General features: G+C 36.0%; 1 protein-coding gene across 1 annotated transcript; it reads right to left on the bottom strand.

The window, feature by feature from the left end:
* Positions 1-7551: 7551 nt before the first annotated feature.
* LOC140236207 (uncharacterized) lies at positions 7552-19085 on the bottom strand. The gene is made up of 3 exons (XM_072316175.1): positions 17901-19085; positions 16794-16866; positions 7552-7611 (listed from the first exon to the last, which is right to left on the bottom strand). Exons 1-2 carry the CDS (start codon positions 19083-19085, stop codon positions 16858-16860), a joined length of 1194 nt encoding a protein of 397 aa, XP_072172276.1. The 3' UTR covers positions 7552-7611; positions 16794-16857.
* Positions 19086-19741: the final 656 nt, after the last annotated feature.

Raw genomic sequence — 19741 nt, 5'->3', positions numbered from 1 at the left:
TTAAATATGTTGTAGCTGAGTCTTTGGGCTATCGTGATATGCCCTTCGTTACATACGATGTCGGAATTACGTAAAAAAAAACTTGGTTGAAATTAAAGCTTATCTGCGATGTACTGAAATATTTCTTTCTTTCTGCAATTTTCTTTGCAAAAACTCAAGAAAAACATACCCTGTCACCACCATATTTTGCACATGTTTAGTTCATGTTACGTACATTATTTCATAAAATAACAACTACTTGATCGGACACCATCTTGGGTATGTAAATTAGGGTCAAAGGTCATAAATGTTTTATCCTGTATCTTGGTGAATACATGTCCTATCTTTCCCATATTTTGTACACGCCAAGACCATGTTACAAGAATCATTTAACAAAATAACCACTTTTTGCTCAGATGCCATCTTGTCTGTGCAAAGTGGGGTCAAAGGTCACCTGTGCTTCTTTCTGTATCTTCGCTATGACGTGTATATCTCTGTGGGAGGGAATTTTTCTAGATGTGAAAATTGACATGATTATCTTTATCGAGTAGTAGCTCACTTACCCTTTTGTGAATTTTCGCCAGATTTCAATATGTTGTAGCCGAGACTTTGCGCTATCGCTTACGTGCCGCCGTTTTTTCATACGACGTCAAATTCATGTCGAAAAACTTGGCTAAAATTAAAGCTTACCTTTGACTCCCTTTTCTAAATGAGAATCCAAACATGAAAAGCCCAATGTCCCCTCAACTGAACCCTTTAACATTACTAACATCTTAATTCGTAGATTCTTTACCCAGTATATTTCATTCTATGCAAGTCTACTTTTTTTTTTTGGTCTTAAAGGACAAGTTCACCTTCATAAACATAAGGATTGAGAGAATGTAGCAATATTAGTAGAACACATCATTGAAAGTTTGAGGAAAATCAGACAATCCGTTCAAAAGTTATGAATTTTTGAAGTTTTTGTGCAGTACCCGCTGGATGAGAAGACTACTGCAGTGTATGAATAACTTAGATGTCACATGCGTACAACAATATAAGGAAAATATAAAGAGAATTTCATAAAATTCCGTCTTTTGAAAAAAGTACACATTCCCCTGACTCGTTACCGATAAATGTTATGGGTAATATTATTCCCCCTACCTTTAGAAAGAGGCAAGTCAATTGCTCTTTTATTATGCGAAAAAAGTGAAAATATGTTGAATTTTCTTTTATATTTCCTTTACACTGTTGTACGCATATGACTCACAAGCTGTAGTAGTCTCCTCATCCAGCGGTTCCAACACAAAAATTTAAAAAATTCATAACTTTTGCATCGATTGTCCAATTTTCCTCAAACTTTCACTGATGTGTTCTACTAATATTGTTGCATTCTCTATCCTTATGTTTATGAAGGTGAACTTGTCCTTTAATTAAAATCATGTTTAGCTGTGGATGGTGCATGCAACACACACACACACACACACATACACACACACTGTTTGAAAAACATAACAGCTTTATCCACAAGTATTTAAAACCCTTCATACTGGTGGGGTTTTTTTTTCATTGTTCTTCATCTCATCCAGTGTTGACATAGGTAAAGTGAGAGCTGACGTGTGCAGCATATCGATGTCAGAAGGTAATCTATTCACTGCACACAGAACTACAATTATGATCAGAGACTGCTTCTTACTCCTACTCATTTGGTGTCACCAGACAAAGCAAAATGCATGTACATGTATAGCAATGTGTTCCATTTGCGTGTTGTTTTGAGTATATTTTGTTAATAAAGGTTCACCTCTTTGTGTAGCCAACATTTGATAATCATTAGGTATTGTACTTGCTGTCACAAAAATGAGGCAAAAGCAGTCATTTCTTTTAGAGCTATGACTCCACTCGATTTTACTAATAATAGTCGTTGACAACTGAATATTATGTTCAATTATGAAAATTCACATTTTATTGTCGTGTACATTATCTATCACACGCAGGTGATAATTATAGGGTGCTTTCAGCAGAATTATTGATTAATCAGTGAGATGATTATATAACTTTCAATGAGAATATAACAGCATCACCTGTATCTGCTCAAACAAAGGTTTAAGCTTGAGGGGACATAATAGTGAAGGTGCGGCAATTACAAATAGGTGTACAAGGTACGAGCCATTACAGTCCGAATGGAATCCCAGGTCGCTTTGGTGAAATACATTGGCCAGGTCACTCTCCAAAGAGGCCTCGATCATGATCGTGAACTGCGGTTAATGATGGGAAAAGGGGACTACGTAGCAACTATTATGGGATAAGCGTACGTGTACCTTTTTAGATAACCTTTGTCAAAGAACTGGTCGACAAAAATTATCTTTTTTGTTTCTTTTTGCCATCGGGGGAGCATCCAGAGAGAGTAATACCAATTGAAATAGCTCCCTCTCTCAGCCGGGTCTTATTGTCAGACTAACAGGGTACGTGCAGCTACAAGGCATCCTCCTTCCCCCCCCCCCCCCCATGTAAGTCCTGACTAGCACTGATGTACGACAAAAGAAGGAAAAATAACTGTATGTACACCCTCTTACTACCTGCCAAAAAACAATATCACGGCATGAACATAATTGAGTATGCAGGTCGTAAAAAGCAAATAAAACTGATTGTAAAATACACTTTAGGTTGATCTGACTGAACTTTGTGTTGGTTCAATGGCTTCAAGCAAAAACCATGCATTATAGCATAGACTTGATATAACACAGACAAATAAACATCTGTAATGAAAGGTACAAACAAAGCATATCTGCAAAGTATGACACAAAAATTGCATGTCCTGTTGCTTATGTGGTTCTGCAATGGCAGCCTTTAAGTGTTATACTACATTTAGAGTAAGCTGTATTGCATAAAGCATATAAAGTCATATTCAATAGAAATATGAAAACTTAACTTATCTGGTTGCTGTGAATACCCCGTGGTAAGTTTTCTTCTACAGAGGTAACGTCATGACAATGCAGAAGAAATTAAGATTATAACAAATTATCACACACACACACACACACACAAAAAAAATGTACAAACTGCATACAGCCAAGGCACATACATAATAACAATACATTCTGAATACCTATGACAATCATATACTACATACATTAATTAACTTGTCGTTGTGTTGAAATCTACATCAAAGCCTTAACATTGTCAAGAGAAAAAGGAGACGCCTTGTAACTTAATGAAATAATGTTTTCTTAAATAACGATACCATGTAATGCGCTGGCCATCTGAAGTGGCACCACAATCTAGATTGTCGGACCGGTGGATCCAACTTTGCAGCGAGCGGATTAGTATGTGCTCCTACACTCCCCCTACGCCCCCCCCCCCCCCCCCCTTCCTTCTGGACCTGTCACTGTACAGGTGTCTGACATAATCTATGGCATTTGCACAAGCACACCTGTCATTTTTTTACAATATAAGTCACTGCTAAAAATAATACCCCTGCATTTTTTTTCATCAAAGCACAAAGAATTACAGGCCTCACTTGCCGCACTGAACCAACTGACTTAACTATCTCTGAGGTTCAATGAGGGTGGTCAATATCTACCATACTCTTGGTATCCTTCATACATTTTACATGACATAGTTAAGTTAGTAACAACTCCTTATTTTATATAAAACATGTATACACATGTGAGTATCTCTTAAGGCTATCAAACCTTTCTTTGCTTGATTCAGTTCTCAGTATACAATGCACCTCTATTATAAATACATATGTATATCAAACTACAAATGAGTACCACTCTTAGAGCAAACTGACTCTTTCCTGTTATTCAACTACTCTGATAAAATCAGCAAACTACCATGTATTATGCTCTTATATGTATGCTTTTATGATCCTTAGAACTGTGCATACACTTACTGTAAAAGTGGAAATTTTCGCGGTGTTGAGATTTTCGCGCATTCGCGCAATCAGAAACTAGCGCGAAAATAAAAGCACGCTAATATCTTTGCTTGCCATATGTTCTCGTAATTTCTATCTTGATTTTGCGGAATTAAAAACATGTGAAACTCTTCTTACTGGGCCAGGCGCGAAAAACTAGTCGCGCAAAAATATCCACTTTTACACTAGTGCACATTCTCAGAATTTCCATTATATATCCAAAAAGGTACGTCATGCTCAGGCAAAACAAAAAACAAAACAAAAAACAAAAAAAAATACAGACTCCATACACATGATAATCTTACCGCAATACCTATGACATTCATATAGTACATACATTAATTAACTTGTCGTTGTGTTGAAATCTACATCAAAGCCTTGACATTGTCAAGAGTAATAGGAGACGTCTTGTAACTTAATGAAATAATGTTTTCTTCAATAACGATACCACGTAACACGCTGGCCATCTGAAGTGGCACCACAATCTAGATTGTCGGACCGGTGGATCCAACTTTGCAGCGGGCTGATTAGTCGCTATTTCAAACTAACAAAGTATGTGCTCCTACACTCCCCCCCCCCCCCCCCCCTTCCTTCTGGACCTGTCACTGTACAGGTGTCTGACATAATCTATGGCATTTGCACAAGCACACCTGTCATTTTTTACAATATAAGTCACTCCTAAAAATAATACCCCTGCATTTTTTTTTCATCAAAGCACAAAGAATTACAGGCCTCACTTGTCGCACTGAACCAACTGACTTAACTATCTCTGAGGTTCAATGAGGGTGGTCAATATCTACCATACTCTTGGTATCCTTCATACATTTTACATGACATAGTTAAGTCAGTAACAACTCGTTAATATAAAACATGTATACTCATGTGAGTATCTCTTATGGCTATCAAACCTTTCTTTGCTTGATTCAGTTCTCAGTATACAATGCACCTCTATTATAAATACATATGTATATCAAACTACAGATGAGTACCACTCTTAGAGCAATCTAACTCTTTCCTGTTATTCAACTACTCTGATAAAATCAGCAAACTACCATGTATTATGCTCTTATATGTATGCTTTTATGATCATGAAATACTTCTTAGAACTGTGCATACATTTACTGTAAAAGTGGAAATTTTCGCGATGTTGAGATTTTTGCGCATTTCGCCAAATCAGAAACTAGCGCGAAAATAAAAGCACGCTAATATTTTTGCTTACCATATGTTCCCGTAATTACTATCTTGATTCCGCAGGATTAAAAACACGTGAAACTCTTCTTACCGGGCCAGGCGCAAAAAAATTAGTCGCGCAAAAATATCCACTTTTACACTAGTGCGCATTCTCAGAATTTCCATATATCCAAAAAGGTACGTCATGCGCAGGCAAAACAAAAAACAAAACAAAAAAACAATACAGACTCCATACACATGATAATGTTACTGCAATACCTATGACATTCATAGAGTACATACATTAATTAACTTGTCGTTGTGTTGCAATCTACATCAAAGCCTTGACATTGTCAAGAGTAATAGGAGACGCCTTGTAACTTAATGAAATAATGTTTTCTTCAATAACGATACCACGTAACGCGCTGGCCATCTGAAGTGGCACCACAATCTAGATTGTCGAACCGGTGGATCCAACTTTGCAGCGAGCGGATTAGTATGTGCTCCTACACTCCCCCTACGCCCCCCCCCCCCCTTCCTTCTGAACCTGCCACTGAACAGGTGTCTGACATAATCTATGGCATTTGCACAAGCACACCTGTCAATTTTTTACAATATAAGTCACTGCTAAAAATAATACCCCTGCATTTTTTTTTTTTCATCAAAGCACAAAGAATTACAGGCCTTTTACACTAGTGCACATTCTCAGAATTTCCATATATCCAAAAAGGTACGTCATGCCCAGGCAAAACACAAAACAAAACAAAAGACAAAAAACAATACAGACTCCATACACATGATAATTTCACTGCATGTTGCATGTAAACCTAGCAAATATTTGCATGTATATATACGGGTGATAGTATGTGTAATTTAGCAAAATGAGAATCTTCGCTAAAATCCTCCATATAGACAAACTATTTTATTCTCTACAAATTCACTAATGTCACAAACAGTGTCAGTCATTATCCCTTTGAAAAATAATTCTTTGTTCTGCAATACTTCTCAGATCACCACATGGCTGTTGGCAGTAACATCTACATCACCAGTTTTTGTACCAGAATTCAATTTACCAGTCCAAGTTCTGATCAATAAGTTATACACCAAATATCCAGGTCAATAGTATTGTTTTCAGGGAAACATGTTTCTGTTGTCAACCATTTCAAGTTTGAAAATGGAATATCATTGAGTGAGTGTTTTGTGTTTACGACATACAATGTGTTGATGAAATTATGAGCTAATAAAAGGTTCCTTGCTTTTTAAGACTCTGTCTAAGGAAGACAGCATGCATCTTGCTATGGAAGGGGTGGTATTCTTCGTGGCAGCCTTCAGTGCTCTCTGTCTTCTAGCATCTTCTCTTCTATGGTGATAAGGTGGAATGCCTACTAGCACAGGGAGCTGTTGGGTAGGGGTTAATTTCAGGCAGCCTGTGATGGTGGAGAGAGCAGAGTTGAGTTGGGCGTCCACTTTCTTAGTATGGCACCTATGCCCCCAGGCAGAGACACAGTATTCAGCTGAAGCGTACACAACGGCAAGAGTGGTGGAGCGGAAAGTGGTAAAATCGGCTCCCCAGTCATGGCCGAATAGTCTGCTTAGAAGGCACACTCTGGCAGATGCTTTCCCAGCTACATTCAGGGCATGGTGACGGAGAGTGAGTGAGAGTGTCTTGCATGCCATGCAGTTTGATGTAGGGTTGACAGTCATCTACACAGTAGAAAAAGATGTGATCCACAGATGGTCCGATCATTTGGGCTTTCAATAGTAGACTCCTAGTCTCGGTATCACATCAAGAGAATACTGCAAAGCTAGCATGTTCTCTCTATTGAGCAAGGCCTGGCAAAGGACATGAAAAACTTACTGTTACCCATGCAAGAAATTCCTCTTTCAATATCGTTGAAATATTAGCATAAATATGATATCTGCTATGTACTGGGAGAAAAGTTAACTGTGATAACTGTTAATGATATGGACCTTAACTTCAAAAGGCTTTCTTGTGTTGTCAGACATATTGGCTCGAATTCACAAAGGTGGTGCAATTGAAATCATGCTTTAAACTATGGAGAATTTGTATGGAGCGCCAAGTGTCACATGGTCTACTGTAAAATGAGGAATGTTCACGTGCATCTTACTTTCACAAACATTAATTTTTTATATGAATTAAACGCCACTGGCAATTAGCGAAAATTTCATGCCACAAAAAACGCTATCAGTTCCAATTTGTGAAAACATTGTGCTGTGAATATGTCATGTTTTACAGTATTTTGTTACAAATTAAGCTATATGACACTCGATGCTCCATATAAATTGTCTATGGTTTAAAGCATGGTTTGAGCCAAGTTCGGTGAAAATTATTCATGGTATTTTCAAGAAGATGAAAATGTAAAAAGTTTATGCATGACATACGATGGACAATATAATGCATGACAAGTGTCAGATGAAGCGTGATTGCAATAGCTCACTTGAGCCTTTGGCTCGAGTGTGATGAAAAGGAGAGGATACTAAACTTACCTCTGCAACACTTGGATGAAAGGATGGAGATGTCAGGCACAAACACAGGCCACTTCAACCTTCAACAGGCAAAAGAAAAGCCATTGGATATTGATCATATGGATATACCCGGTAATCCAAGACTGATGTGTTATTCCGCCAGTTCTTTGCTTGCTCAGTGTCTGCAAAACACTAATAGATGATAGCAATCAATCAATACGAACTGTCGAGGAAACAGGGGTTTGAGCACTAGTTAAAATGATTTGGGTGAAAGGATTCAAAACTTGTGGTATATACCACATACATGACCGAGTCGAATCTAGTGTTAACAACATGATGAGTCATAGTCGTCACTCTGTGTTTTATTATGAAGTATTGATTGATATGAATTACAACACATGAATGTAAATTAGAATCTTGAATACATACAACTCTTACTTGGTTCAGCGTCATTTAAACATTTTTATTACCTGCTTTCCCTTGTTCCATAAAGGGGCGAGAGCCTTGTGCCCCCCTGTCTGGCTTTGCTACTGCTCTTGACACTTATCACACGATCAAAGAAACATTTCCTTAGCATTCAAATATACACTACATTTCCTCAAATGATCAGTTTGCAAAATCTAGTTCCTATAGTAAACACAATAATTTTCTAGGCTATGTTATATTGCTGTTCTATGTCTGTCTCATGTCTGTATTTTGTTTTACTTCATTTCTATACAATAATTCTGTTCTATTTCATTTCAATTCTGTTCTACATTGTATTGATTGTATGCTGTAATGATCACATTTCTGAGCTTTAATGGATCTGTCATTAACAATTACTTTGAAACAAAACTGTTAAATCTCATCTCATATCTACACCAACTGCCACATAATATCTTATTGATAGCACTATTGCCAAAATACACTTTTAGCCAGGATTAGTCTTTCACTAAGTAATTTCTGAATGATACAGTACTCATCTTTTCATTTCACATTGTCATGGATCACAATATTTCTTTCAACGAACAAAGATCATTACTTTTGTCATATGTTTTTGTCTATTCCGATGTCTTAATATTAGTCGTGTTGTCACTTTTTGTCTTGTAATGTCAGTTTTTTCTGTAGTAATCTTACTTTTGTTGAAGTTTTGTTTAATATTCACAAGCATGATCTTTTCAGTGGATCCCTCCATGCTTTGCATGTTTTGCTCATTGCATATTTTTTTTTCTTTTAACTTCAATCACTTCAGTATTAAATATAATGTATCACTACTACTGAGTCTTTTTTTTTTATTGTTGTATACTCCCTCCTACATTTGTAATGATATATTCTGTTTACCTAATTCTGCATTACAAAAGGAAATATGACAAATGAAAATAAATCTTTATTGATTTGAGAATATACCACATTACTTTGCATAAACTCACGATACCACACATCAAAACTGTATTCTAATAGCTTCATGGTAACTGTAATAAACAGGAATAACGTCAGCATGAACTGTATCGATACCTGTGCTATATACATGATCAATCAATGTATCACCTTCTGTTGTAGCATCACGTACATGCTGTTGATATCCATAAGAACACATCAATCTATGCACCCATGAATCACTTGAATTTTGTCTGAGATTTTCATTAAAGTCACCGATAACTATGCATTTTGTACTTCTTTGCTGTAATTCTATAAGTAGCCTCTTTAGTTTCTTACAGAATTGTTTCTTGTCATATTTAGGAGGTCTATATATCACTGAGATGAGACATGAAGAACAAGTTACTGCAAATGTAATATACTCTAGATTATTGACATGTAAATCCAGCCTACTAATAGATTTGACTTTACTATACACTGCAACTCCACCATGTGCTTGACTTTTCAGTGCAGAAAATAAGGGACTTTCATCAGAATAAGACTTTGACCGCGGCTGATTGTACATTTTAAACTGATCTAAATTCACATCAAAGATGTCATCATTAAGCCAAGTTTCAGTTAAACAAATAATATCAGAATTTTTTAATAGGAAACTTGATTGGATATCTTTGAAATGTGCTTTAAGACCTTGAATATTATGTAACATTATACTCATAGTTGCAATGGAGACATCATTACCAATGTTTGTGTCATCAATAAATGTTGGCATGTTCTCTAAACTTTCTTGAACAGCTGGATTGCAATAAATAACATTTGGATCAAAATCTTCAATCGTTAGTCCACCTAATGATCTAACACGGCTCAAAGCTACATATGCTTGCCCAGGCAAAAATATATTTTTCAGAGAAACAACAGCTTTTTCCACTGTCATGCCTTGTACTTTATGTATTGTGCATGCGTATGCTAATTTCAAGGGAAATTGTTTCCTAGTATATTTTTTTCCAATTGATTCCTGTTGCATTTCTATTGACTGAATTCCTACCTTTTCATTGTCAAATTTTACCACCACATTTGTAGGTCTTGCATTTTCATTTACTCTTACTATGTCAGTTACAGTGCCAATGCAGCCATTTGATAAGCCTTTGGTCACATTCACATTTTTGATAAGCATCACTCTAGAGTTTTCAGCAATCCAAAGATACGCTAGCAAGGAAGCTTTTGTACATCTCCGTGGCTTGTCACATCTTTTGTTTTTACCCTCATTATCAACTTCATAATCTTCTGCATCAATACATATGATATTTGTGCATTTCTTGTGAAGCATTATTTTATTCCAGTCATTTACTTGTCTGTTTGAAGAATATATATGCAATCCATCCTCACATTGTTCTCCAGTTTCGCATGATTGAAGAACTGCTATATCATCACTAGATAATTCATCTTTCTTTCCTTTTATCCTTAATTTGTTCAAAAGAACAGCAAATTTTGCATCATCCTTTTGTCTCATTATTTCATCCAAGTTAATTATAGAGAAGTTGTCTGTCCATAAAGAACTTTGCAGTGTATCTTTATACAAAGGAGTACCTTTTACTGGAGGTAACTGATAGAAATCTCCAACTGCAATAACTGAAACCTTTCCAAATGGAGCATCATCACGTGTCTGCTTTATTTGCCTTAAACGTCCATGTATATACCACAACAGCTTCTGATCAACCATTGATATTTCATCGATTATTAGTATCTGTAGTTGACCCAGCTGATTACGTAAATGACTTATCTTTTCTTCTCCAAGGGGTTGGTAAGGTAGTGTAGCAGAAATGGGTATGGACAGAGCATTATGAATAGTACTACCACCAATGTTGTAAGCTGCAATTCCAGTTGGAGCTACTTTCATAATTGAAATATCATCTGGATTATGCATCATTTTGCTAAGAATTCTTGTCCCTTCATTACATATGCATTTCACTAGATGACTTTTTCCTGTTCCAGCACCACCTGTCACAAATATCTGAAATGTTGTTGGTTCTTTTCCGTTAACTTTGTCAAGACACCATTGACGTATTTTGTAGAACACCTTTTGCTGCTTGCTATTTAAAGTTCTTAATAAGACATTACTGTCTTCTCTAGAAATGCTACATGATCGAAATTCTATGCCATATGACTCTTTCTCCTGAGATTTGGACTCAAGATCTGGGATTCTAAATTCATTGTCAGCATCTTCAACTTCTTCATGGATTTTAACTGTTTCATCTCTTTCAATTTCTGTTTCTGGGCAGAGTAATCCCCATGCATCTTCTTGTGGACCAAATTTCTCAAGATATTCTTGTGCTTGATCAATTATATCAGCATTTTTTTCAAACTGCCTGAGATTTTCATTGACAATACTTTTGACACTTTCCAGGTTCTTATTACACATTCGTACAGATCCGGTTCGGTAAAATTCTTGATATGTCAGAAATTGTTTAGGTTTTAAGTGTTTATCAATGCGGAATGGCAAATACAGTTGCAGTATACTCTGATAATATTTTTCTGGGGTTACGGTCGGTGAAAAACGAGGATATCTTACTACAGCATCATTGGTTCTTGATCGTTTTTGTACATAGCCCAGCTGATCTCTCAGTTTGAACACTTTCTGTTTCGGTTTCCTACCCTTTATATCAGATTCACTGAGTAGTCTATACTTTGAACAAAATGTGGCTAAACACATATTTTCAAATTCAAAACCATCAGGTCGGGCTTTATATTTATCAATTCTGCTTGGCATCCATGGACTCCTATCATCATCGTCTCGTCTGCTTTGAATAACACTCAATGGTAAACTCATTCTCACAGGGTTTGGTCCAACAGGTATAAACTCTACTTTTCTTGAGCACTCTTTCAGTCTCAGGCTACAAACACGATACACACTTTCTTGCGCTGAAACTTCACGGTTTTGCATATACACATGTCCTATTTCTTTCATACTTTTCCGAGCATCTTCATTGCCCTCTTTCATTTCACTTTCTGCATTTTTCAAGAGCAGACCCATCTCTCTTTCTGCTTTTGACATGTATGACACAACATAAACAATGCAGGCATACTCATTTGTTATATACTGCAAATCCATATTGGCATTCCAAGCTCTGAGTAAGAATGGATTGTATTGATTCACCCATATATCTTTAGGATCTCTTCTCATGACTATATCTTCTTTTGTAGCTACAGCATTAAAGGCATCTTCAAATTCCTTTTGACACATCCCAAGAACTTCAAAGAGCTGTCTAGCATTATCATATATCCGTTCCATACATGATGAATTCTTTACTGTAGACAGAATATCTTGAGCTTCATCTGTAACTTCTGGATTATCATTAGGCTTCACAACAAATGTTTTCTCAGAAGGTGGTCTGGGAAAATTAAATCTACAGGTTGTTCCCTTTTTCTTGCATGATTTTGAATGTTTCTTTGAATGAAGTTGAACATTCTTCACTATTTCATATAGTTCTTCATCTTCATCCTCACATGGAATGTTGCATGAAATGTACTTATCAACAAAATCTGTGACAATTTCATCTTTGTCAATACCCAACTTAGGTGCGTTTTCAACCCAGAATAAACAGTGCGTGTGCGGAGATCCCCTCTGTTGAAATTCAATTCTGTAGAAGTAGTCAATTATTTTGCCAATAGGTTCTGCCGGAGAAAGAATCACTTTGTTCAAAAATGCATGAAAGCGTTTGTCAAACATACGAGCTACTGTCACTGGATTTGACTTTAATAAATTACACTTATCTGTCCAATCTAGATCATTTGCTTTTCTTCTATCACCTTGTTGATTTAGCAATGTATTAATAATTTCAGGCCATCTCATCTCAGCTGAAGAAAATGATGCAAACCATGTAGGCTTTCCAAGTTGTCTAACCATTGCTAATACATCTTTCTGCGTAGATTGCCAGTATGGAGGTGTTCCCCGTATTTGTTTCAGAAATTTGTATCCTTTATTCGAATCCAGTATCTCACGAAGTTTTCTTGTATCTTTTAGATCTGAACATTGCATCGATATGGGATTCTCTATTTCCTCTGAGCTTTTTCTGAGAGCTATAGAAACATTAGAAAGTATTTGTTGCAGTTCATATATACACTGAGCATAAAATATATATTCTGTATTTTTTGCAAATCTGTTGTCTACATGCATCAGGCGATTATGTAAATAACGACCAAGTGTTACATTAGTGTACCTGGTATCATGAAATGTTGGCTGGCCAGTTGGAAATAGAGCAGGAAAACATTTTGCCTCATTACTCTTATCCATCAACAGCGATACAGGACTATTCTTTTCACAAGGTGCACAACATATAATATCATCGAAAAACTGATCAAGCACTTCCTGCCTCATATCAACCTTCTGTAAACATGTGTCCAACTGAATGCCTTGTAATCGTCCATCTTGATCATCCTCTATATCATCGTCATCGTCATCATCATTAGTTTCATTTGAATTCAATGGTTTAACACAAGCTGCTTGACTACTTCTCTCTGATAAATCAGAGCTCCATTCATTATCTATAGCAATATCAGAATACCACTTATTATTTTTACTCAAATATTTCAATGCAGCTAGCACATTCTTTTTCTTGACAAATTGATATTCATAATATCCTTTATATGACAGTTTCCTCTTCAATTTTACACGAATAAATTGATCATCAGTCTCTGGTCGAGGTAATATCTTTACAGTTTCATCTGTGCGTGAAGGTACACAAACTGTTGGGCCATGTACTCCATATTGTCCTCCTTTAGGCAGGTTCAAAATTTTCATAAATGGAATGTTTAGTGCAATCAAATGCATTTCCAACTGATTCAGATTTCCAAGTTCTGCAGGAATAGCATGTAATTCTAAATTATTTTTGCTAGCTTCAGCAGGCATATTACCGGCTAATAATTTCCTGTGGCAAGTGTAACAAATCCATAAAGAATTTCTTGGTGACTTTACTATTTGACAGTCAACATCACAGTCATCATTGCATGTATGCAAGTACTCCTCTTTTAAGCATTTCGTATCATTATATTTTGCTTTTGTGCACTTCAATACTTGATTTTTGAATAATAATTTCAAACATGCACAACATACATACTCAGGGCCATGTGAAACAATTTCCCTAAATTTTTTCAAAACATGATCACAATTTCTCATATTAATTTTCTCTTGCTTTTTTTGTTTCATGTTTCTCATTGCAACTTGTTGTCTGTACACAGATTTTGTCTTATACTTAATGTTAGCAACTTTTCTCATAATTCTCTTATATCTTTCCCTGAATATAATATTGTTTTGATAATTAGCTTTCTTAATTTTCTTTAGCCTCTCTCTGAATGAAGCATTGCTGTGATATCTACCTTTCCTCAGTTTCTTAAGCCTTTCTCTGAATGAAGCGTCGTTTTGATATCTAGCTTTCCTCAGTTTCTTAAGCCTCTCTCTGAATAAAGCATTGCTGTGATATCTACCTTTCCTCAGTTTCTTAAGCCTCTCTCTATATAAAACATTGCTTCCATAGTTAAGTTTTCTCATTTTCTTCAGCATTTCCCTGAATGAAACATTGTTTTGATATTTGGCTTTCATCTTTTTCCTCATCCTTTTCTTGATCTTTTCTCTTAAGAGAGCATTGTATTGATATCTAGCTTTCATCTTTGTGCTCATCACTTTCTTCACATTTTCTCTGTAAGTGGGATCCAAGGTGTACTTGTCTTTTTGTCTCTTCTTAACTTTGTTTTTCTTTTTTACCCTGTAAAGTTCATCTGTTTGATATTTTACTTTCTCTGCAACTGCTTTTTTAAGTTTGCGGAATGGAAAAGACTGATCACTTGAAAAAATTTCTGTTTCGAACTGCTTTTCCTCTTTTTTTTTCTTCTCTCTTTGTGCTCTCATTTGATCTCTATTTTTTCGTCTGGTAATATTAGCATTACCTTTTTTTCTTCGTTTTTTCCTTTCTGTAGTTTGCATAGTAGTATTAACTTCTTCAGATTCTTTGGGGTGCCTACTCATTTTAACTGCACGTTCCATGTCATCCTCTAATTCTTCATCATTCAATACATTGATTTGACAATCATCAACTTGTTTTGTAACCTCTCTCTTTGCTGTGAGTTTTCTCTTTCTTGTCACAGGAGTTTCCATATCAGTTATATTTTGTGATCTTGACATTTGACATGAACTTGATGTTTGGATCCTTGGACATACAGATTCTACAACATCATAGTGATTGCCATTTGTGTGTTGCAAATAAATACATCTCTGTGATGTAGCAATTCCAAACTGAAGTTTGCTTGCACCAAATAATTTCCATTTTGAACAGTTTTCTTCATATATATAAATATCAGTATCTAGTAGATTTGATAAGGCCATTATTTCCAATTCTGTAGCCCATGTGCCATTGTTGAATACTCTTTCCTTTGCAATGTACTTTACAATATCTGTGTACCCTGATCTTAAAAGGCTTACATAATCTCCCTTGTTTTGTAAAATATGCTTAACTATTGCTTTTCGAACATAACGATGTGAATCTTCCTTGCCACATGTAACATATGATATAGCTCTGTAAAAGCAATTTCCATCACCAGTAATTCTATAGATAGTCAATGGTTGTGAGAGGATAGTAAAATCATCGATTTCTGCCATATCTTTTTGCATATCATTACTGCTACATTTGTCATTAACCTTTATACCGAATTTGCAACAAAACTTCTCTCTATCAGATTTATTTACAGGTCTGTACGTGAGACTAATTTTTTTTATTTCTCCCACTTGTTTCACCTCGGATGCATCAATGTTGGCATTTACTGTCAGTTCACATGTGTTTTGTAATGGAATTTGTGTCTCTTGCAGGTTTGATACCATTATTTGTTTTGATGTCATTTTCTTCACTCTAACACTGCATTTCTTTAATGTCAGCTTTTTAGTAATCTTAGATGATTCATCATGACTTTCCCTCTTGTTTTCTACACTTGTATCTGAATTCACATGTAATACAGATAATTTCTCATCCAAAGTACTAGATGTAGTTACACTTTCCACTGCGTCAAAATGATTGCCTCCAGTGAACAGAATATATATGCCTCTCTCGGTTGTTACTTTGTTGTAGTATCCAGGTTTCTTTGCAGACAGTATTTGCCAATTTTCTGTTCGATCATCATACACATATATATCACGTTCTAGCATATGTGCCATTGAACTAATATCAGTGTGACCAGCCCATGTTCCTAAATCCATCAATTTCTCTTGAAGTACAAAGTCCCTGACACTCTGATATTTCACTGTGTCTATTACATTTTTAAATAAATCATCCGTTTCCAGTAAATGTGACACATTGAATTTCCTGAGCATGAAATGGTTTCTTTCGCTGCCAGTAACAACATGAGCAATACTTCTGTAAAAACAGTTGCCATCACCTATAACTCTCTTGATATTTACAGGTTTCCCAATACACAAACTTTCATTTCTATCCTCCATTGATTCATTGGCAGTACCACTGTAACTGAAATTCAACTTATTGCACAAAGACTGTTTGTCTACATATGTAATCGGCACAAATTTGAAATTTCGATCTCTTTTTTCTGTAATCTTCTCAACTGAAACAAATTCAACTTCATTCTCATTTCCATAGTCATCACTGTTTACATTTACTCTGTTTTTCTTTATTTCATTTTGAGTCTTACAGCTATCACTGTTAATTCCTTTAACATGATCACAATGTTTTGAAATACTGCTACTTTGATCATTTGTATTCCTACATGCAGTATTTACTGAGTTTGATCTCTTGGAGCCACTAGTTGTCAATGCATTTTTCTTAGAATTGGATTCTAATGCCAGACCGGTTAGTTCAAACTGAGTAGTATGTAAATCACATGCCATTGATTTTGCCAAATTCAAACAGTGTACCTGTATACCTTGCCATGATGAAATGCTAAGCAAGACACTGCATCCATCTTGTACCAAGTATCCATCATGACTTCTGGAATGAGAATCAAATACATAATAACCGTTGTCATGTGTAATGATTGCAAATGTACTCTCAGCAAAATTCATAAGACATGCATCATATCTGCACAGTTCTTGTTCTAAGGCTTGGCTCAATGACAAAGCACCAAAATTTGACAAATTGTTTTGATTTCCATCCAACACTCCATATTTTGATTCAGCATATGTTATTTGAAAGTTTTCATCCAGAATATGAAGTTCCTTGGGTAATTCATCTATCATTACAAGCTCTTCATTCAATGGTGAATCCCTCTTTATGTAATAATACAACTCATTCCCAAGTGTCAGAATCTGATCAAGATCACGAGGTCTCATTTCGATTCCATTCTTTGTTTGGGTGAAGAGAACAGCCACAAGGGAATTACATGCACATTGTTTGCCAGCAGTGTAACCAAATCGTTGATCACCTTGATTAAAATTTCCTTGTGCAATTGTTTTGGTCATAGGGTATAATTGCCTTTTACCACATTCAGAACTTGAGAGTGAAACAGGCTTACAGACACGTTCTTCATTCTCTAAATCACTTGCAGCTGGTTCATCATCTAATACATGTACTGTCGATTCCTGTACATCATATGAATTATGGTGGTCAGCACTTTTTGCAGAATCATCATTCATTACTATGCAGTCAGATGGATTAGTAATTTTTTCACGTTCAGGCAAGAATATTGAATCATTACAAACTTCAGCACACTGTGTAGCTGAAACAGGCCTGTGACATGGAGAGTGAACACTTCCATCTGTACAAGAATTCACAGAGAACAATTCCTCCACTGATATTTGTCTGTCACTTCCAACATCTTTTCTTCCACTGTAACATGAGTTCAGTTCATGCACATTGTGCATTCTGTCACATTTCACTTTGGATGTATCATTCGAGCTTGTGTTGTCTCTACTTGTGGAATCACTGTCCTCGTGGTCAAATGCTTCATTCTTACACAACTTTTCATTATTTGCTACATGTTCTCCTTCAGGAATGTCAGGTTTAACCTTTCCATTATCACGCACCTGTGACTCAGCATTTTGTACCGGTAGCACACTTTGTCTGTTGATCTTCGTGAAACGACCTTTCTTTCTTGGTTGCCGTGCATTTCCACCTCCATACAGCCTGTTCACATTCCAAATTTCTTTTTCAATGTCTGTGGAAGGGACAGAGGCACATGTAGTCTGATCACCATTCGGTACACAACATTCATTACTCATATTCGAAGTGCTTTTAGCCACATCAGCCCAACTTCTCTGTGTTTTTGCATAGATTTGCTCAGTGTATTTTGCCATAACATGAGGTGACTGAACACACTTCGAATATACATTCAATATAGATTCAGTATATACCTGCAGACTATCGTTTCGTTCTGTGTCCAAGTTTGCATTCACATTTCGCTTCACGAGTTTACCAGGTTCTTTTTGCCTTCTTTCTACTTTTGATTTCTTGCCCTTGCTGGTCTTGGCTCTTTTCTGTATTTCAAGATAGTAGGCTTTCATTGCTTTGCCAATGTAGGTCACACCAGGTTGGAGAGGCACACCATTTACTGATCTCACTGAGCTGTTGTTAAAGGTCTTGGTCTTGGGATTGTCAGTCATTCTTTGGGATGTTGTCACTTTTGTCTTCCTTGATTTCACAGTTGTCCAACCATCACCAATTGCAGTTTCTAATGGCTGAAATTGGCTCTTGGTCAGATTTGTCCTGAATGTCGAATCCAATTCATTTCTCTCACAATCTGCTCTTTTCTGCACACACACATTTGTCATTTCTGTAATTCCAAGTTTGTCCTTTCTTTTCACATACCTTTTTTTCAGTCTCTTGGTAGGTTTCTTTCTCTGGTTGCTCTTGCATGATGAATGTGAAGCATCAATACCAAAATCTTCATCACCAAGGTCTTCGAGAAGCTCGTATCTATTGAAATGATAGGGAATGCCAATTTTGTCAAAGATGCGATGGGCAATATTATTGCTTCCACATGCTGAGCATATCCAAATCAGCCTTGCATCACACAGTTTAGCCTCAGAAATGGTTCCTGTACACATCACATGAAACTGCTTGCCACAATCCTCACATGGTACTCTGCTTTCATTTTCATTGATCACATTACAACATGCATCACATTCACTGACCTCTAGATTTCTCAAATCACAACTATGAAGGATATCTAGGATAACACCAATAACATCCTTGAATTCACTTGCTTCCATTGTCAAACTATATGGCCTTAAATCTTTAAACATATGCTACAATATATCAATCAACTATTCAATTAATATACTTCTTGAATCCGTATACCTGTATGAATCACGTCTACTCCACTAGTATTATTTTATTTTAGCAATATTGCATTTACTGTAGTGTCTTGAAACTTGCATGTACTAATATATGTGTACTGTACTTAACTGTACAATGTGATTGTCCTTTTTTACCAACAGATGCCGTTTTTTGTCTACCAAGCAAAATGTGTGTGCTAGTGCTATGTACTCAAAATTTCTTTTGTACTTCACTGTATAAGTCAATCAATAACACTGAAGAGATTTGTTTCTACTAACATGTAACGCTCTTTGTCTGTTACGTGCTGGTAATTGTTACTGTGGCAATTGCAACAATGTGATTACTACACTCACACTTGTTTGTCTATTCTTGTGTTTACTGAGTTTGCTACAAGAATAACAGGTGTGATTTTTTTTTTTTAATGTTTATATAAAAATAGCTTCAATAACAATACACAATTTGTATCAGTCAGGTCGCTTTAATATGAAAGTGAATATGAACTACACGCAATATTTTTCTTTCCCCACAAGGTAAATCTCTTTATAAGCACATGTACATGTACAATGCCAAAATCAATCAATTCTCCTAC

This window comes from Diadema setosum, chromosome 12 (genome assembly GCF_964275005.1).
Source record: "Diadema setosum chromosome 12, eeDiaSeto1, whole genome shotgun sequence".
NCBI classification, from domain to species: domain Eukaryota; kingdom Metazoa; phylum Echinodermata; class Echinoidea; order Diadematoida; family Diadematidae; genus Diadema; species Diadema setosum.
Note: the sequence above shows the minus strand (reverse complement) of the source record. Positions and strands in the feature narration are given on the sequence as shown.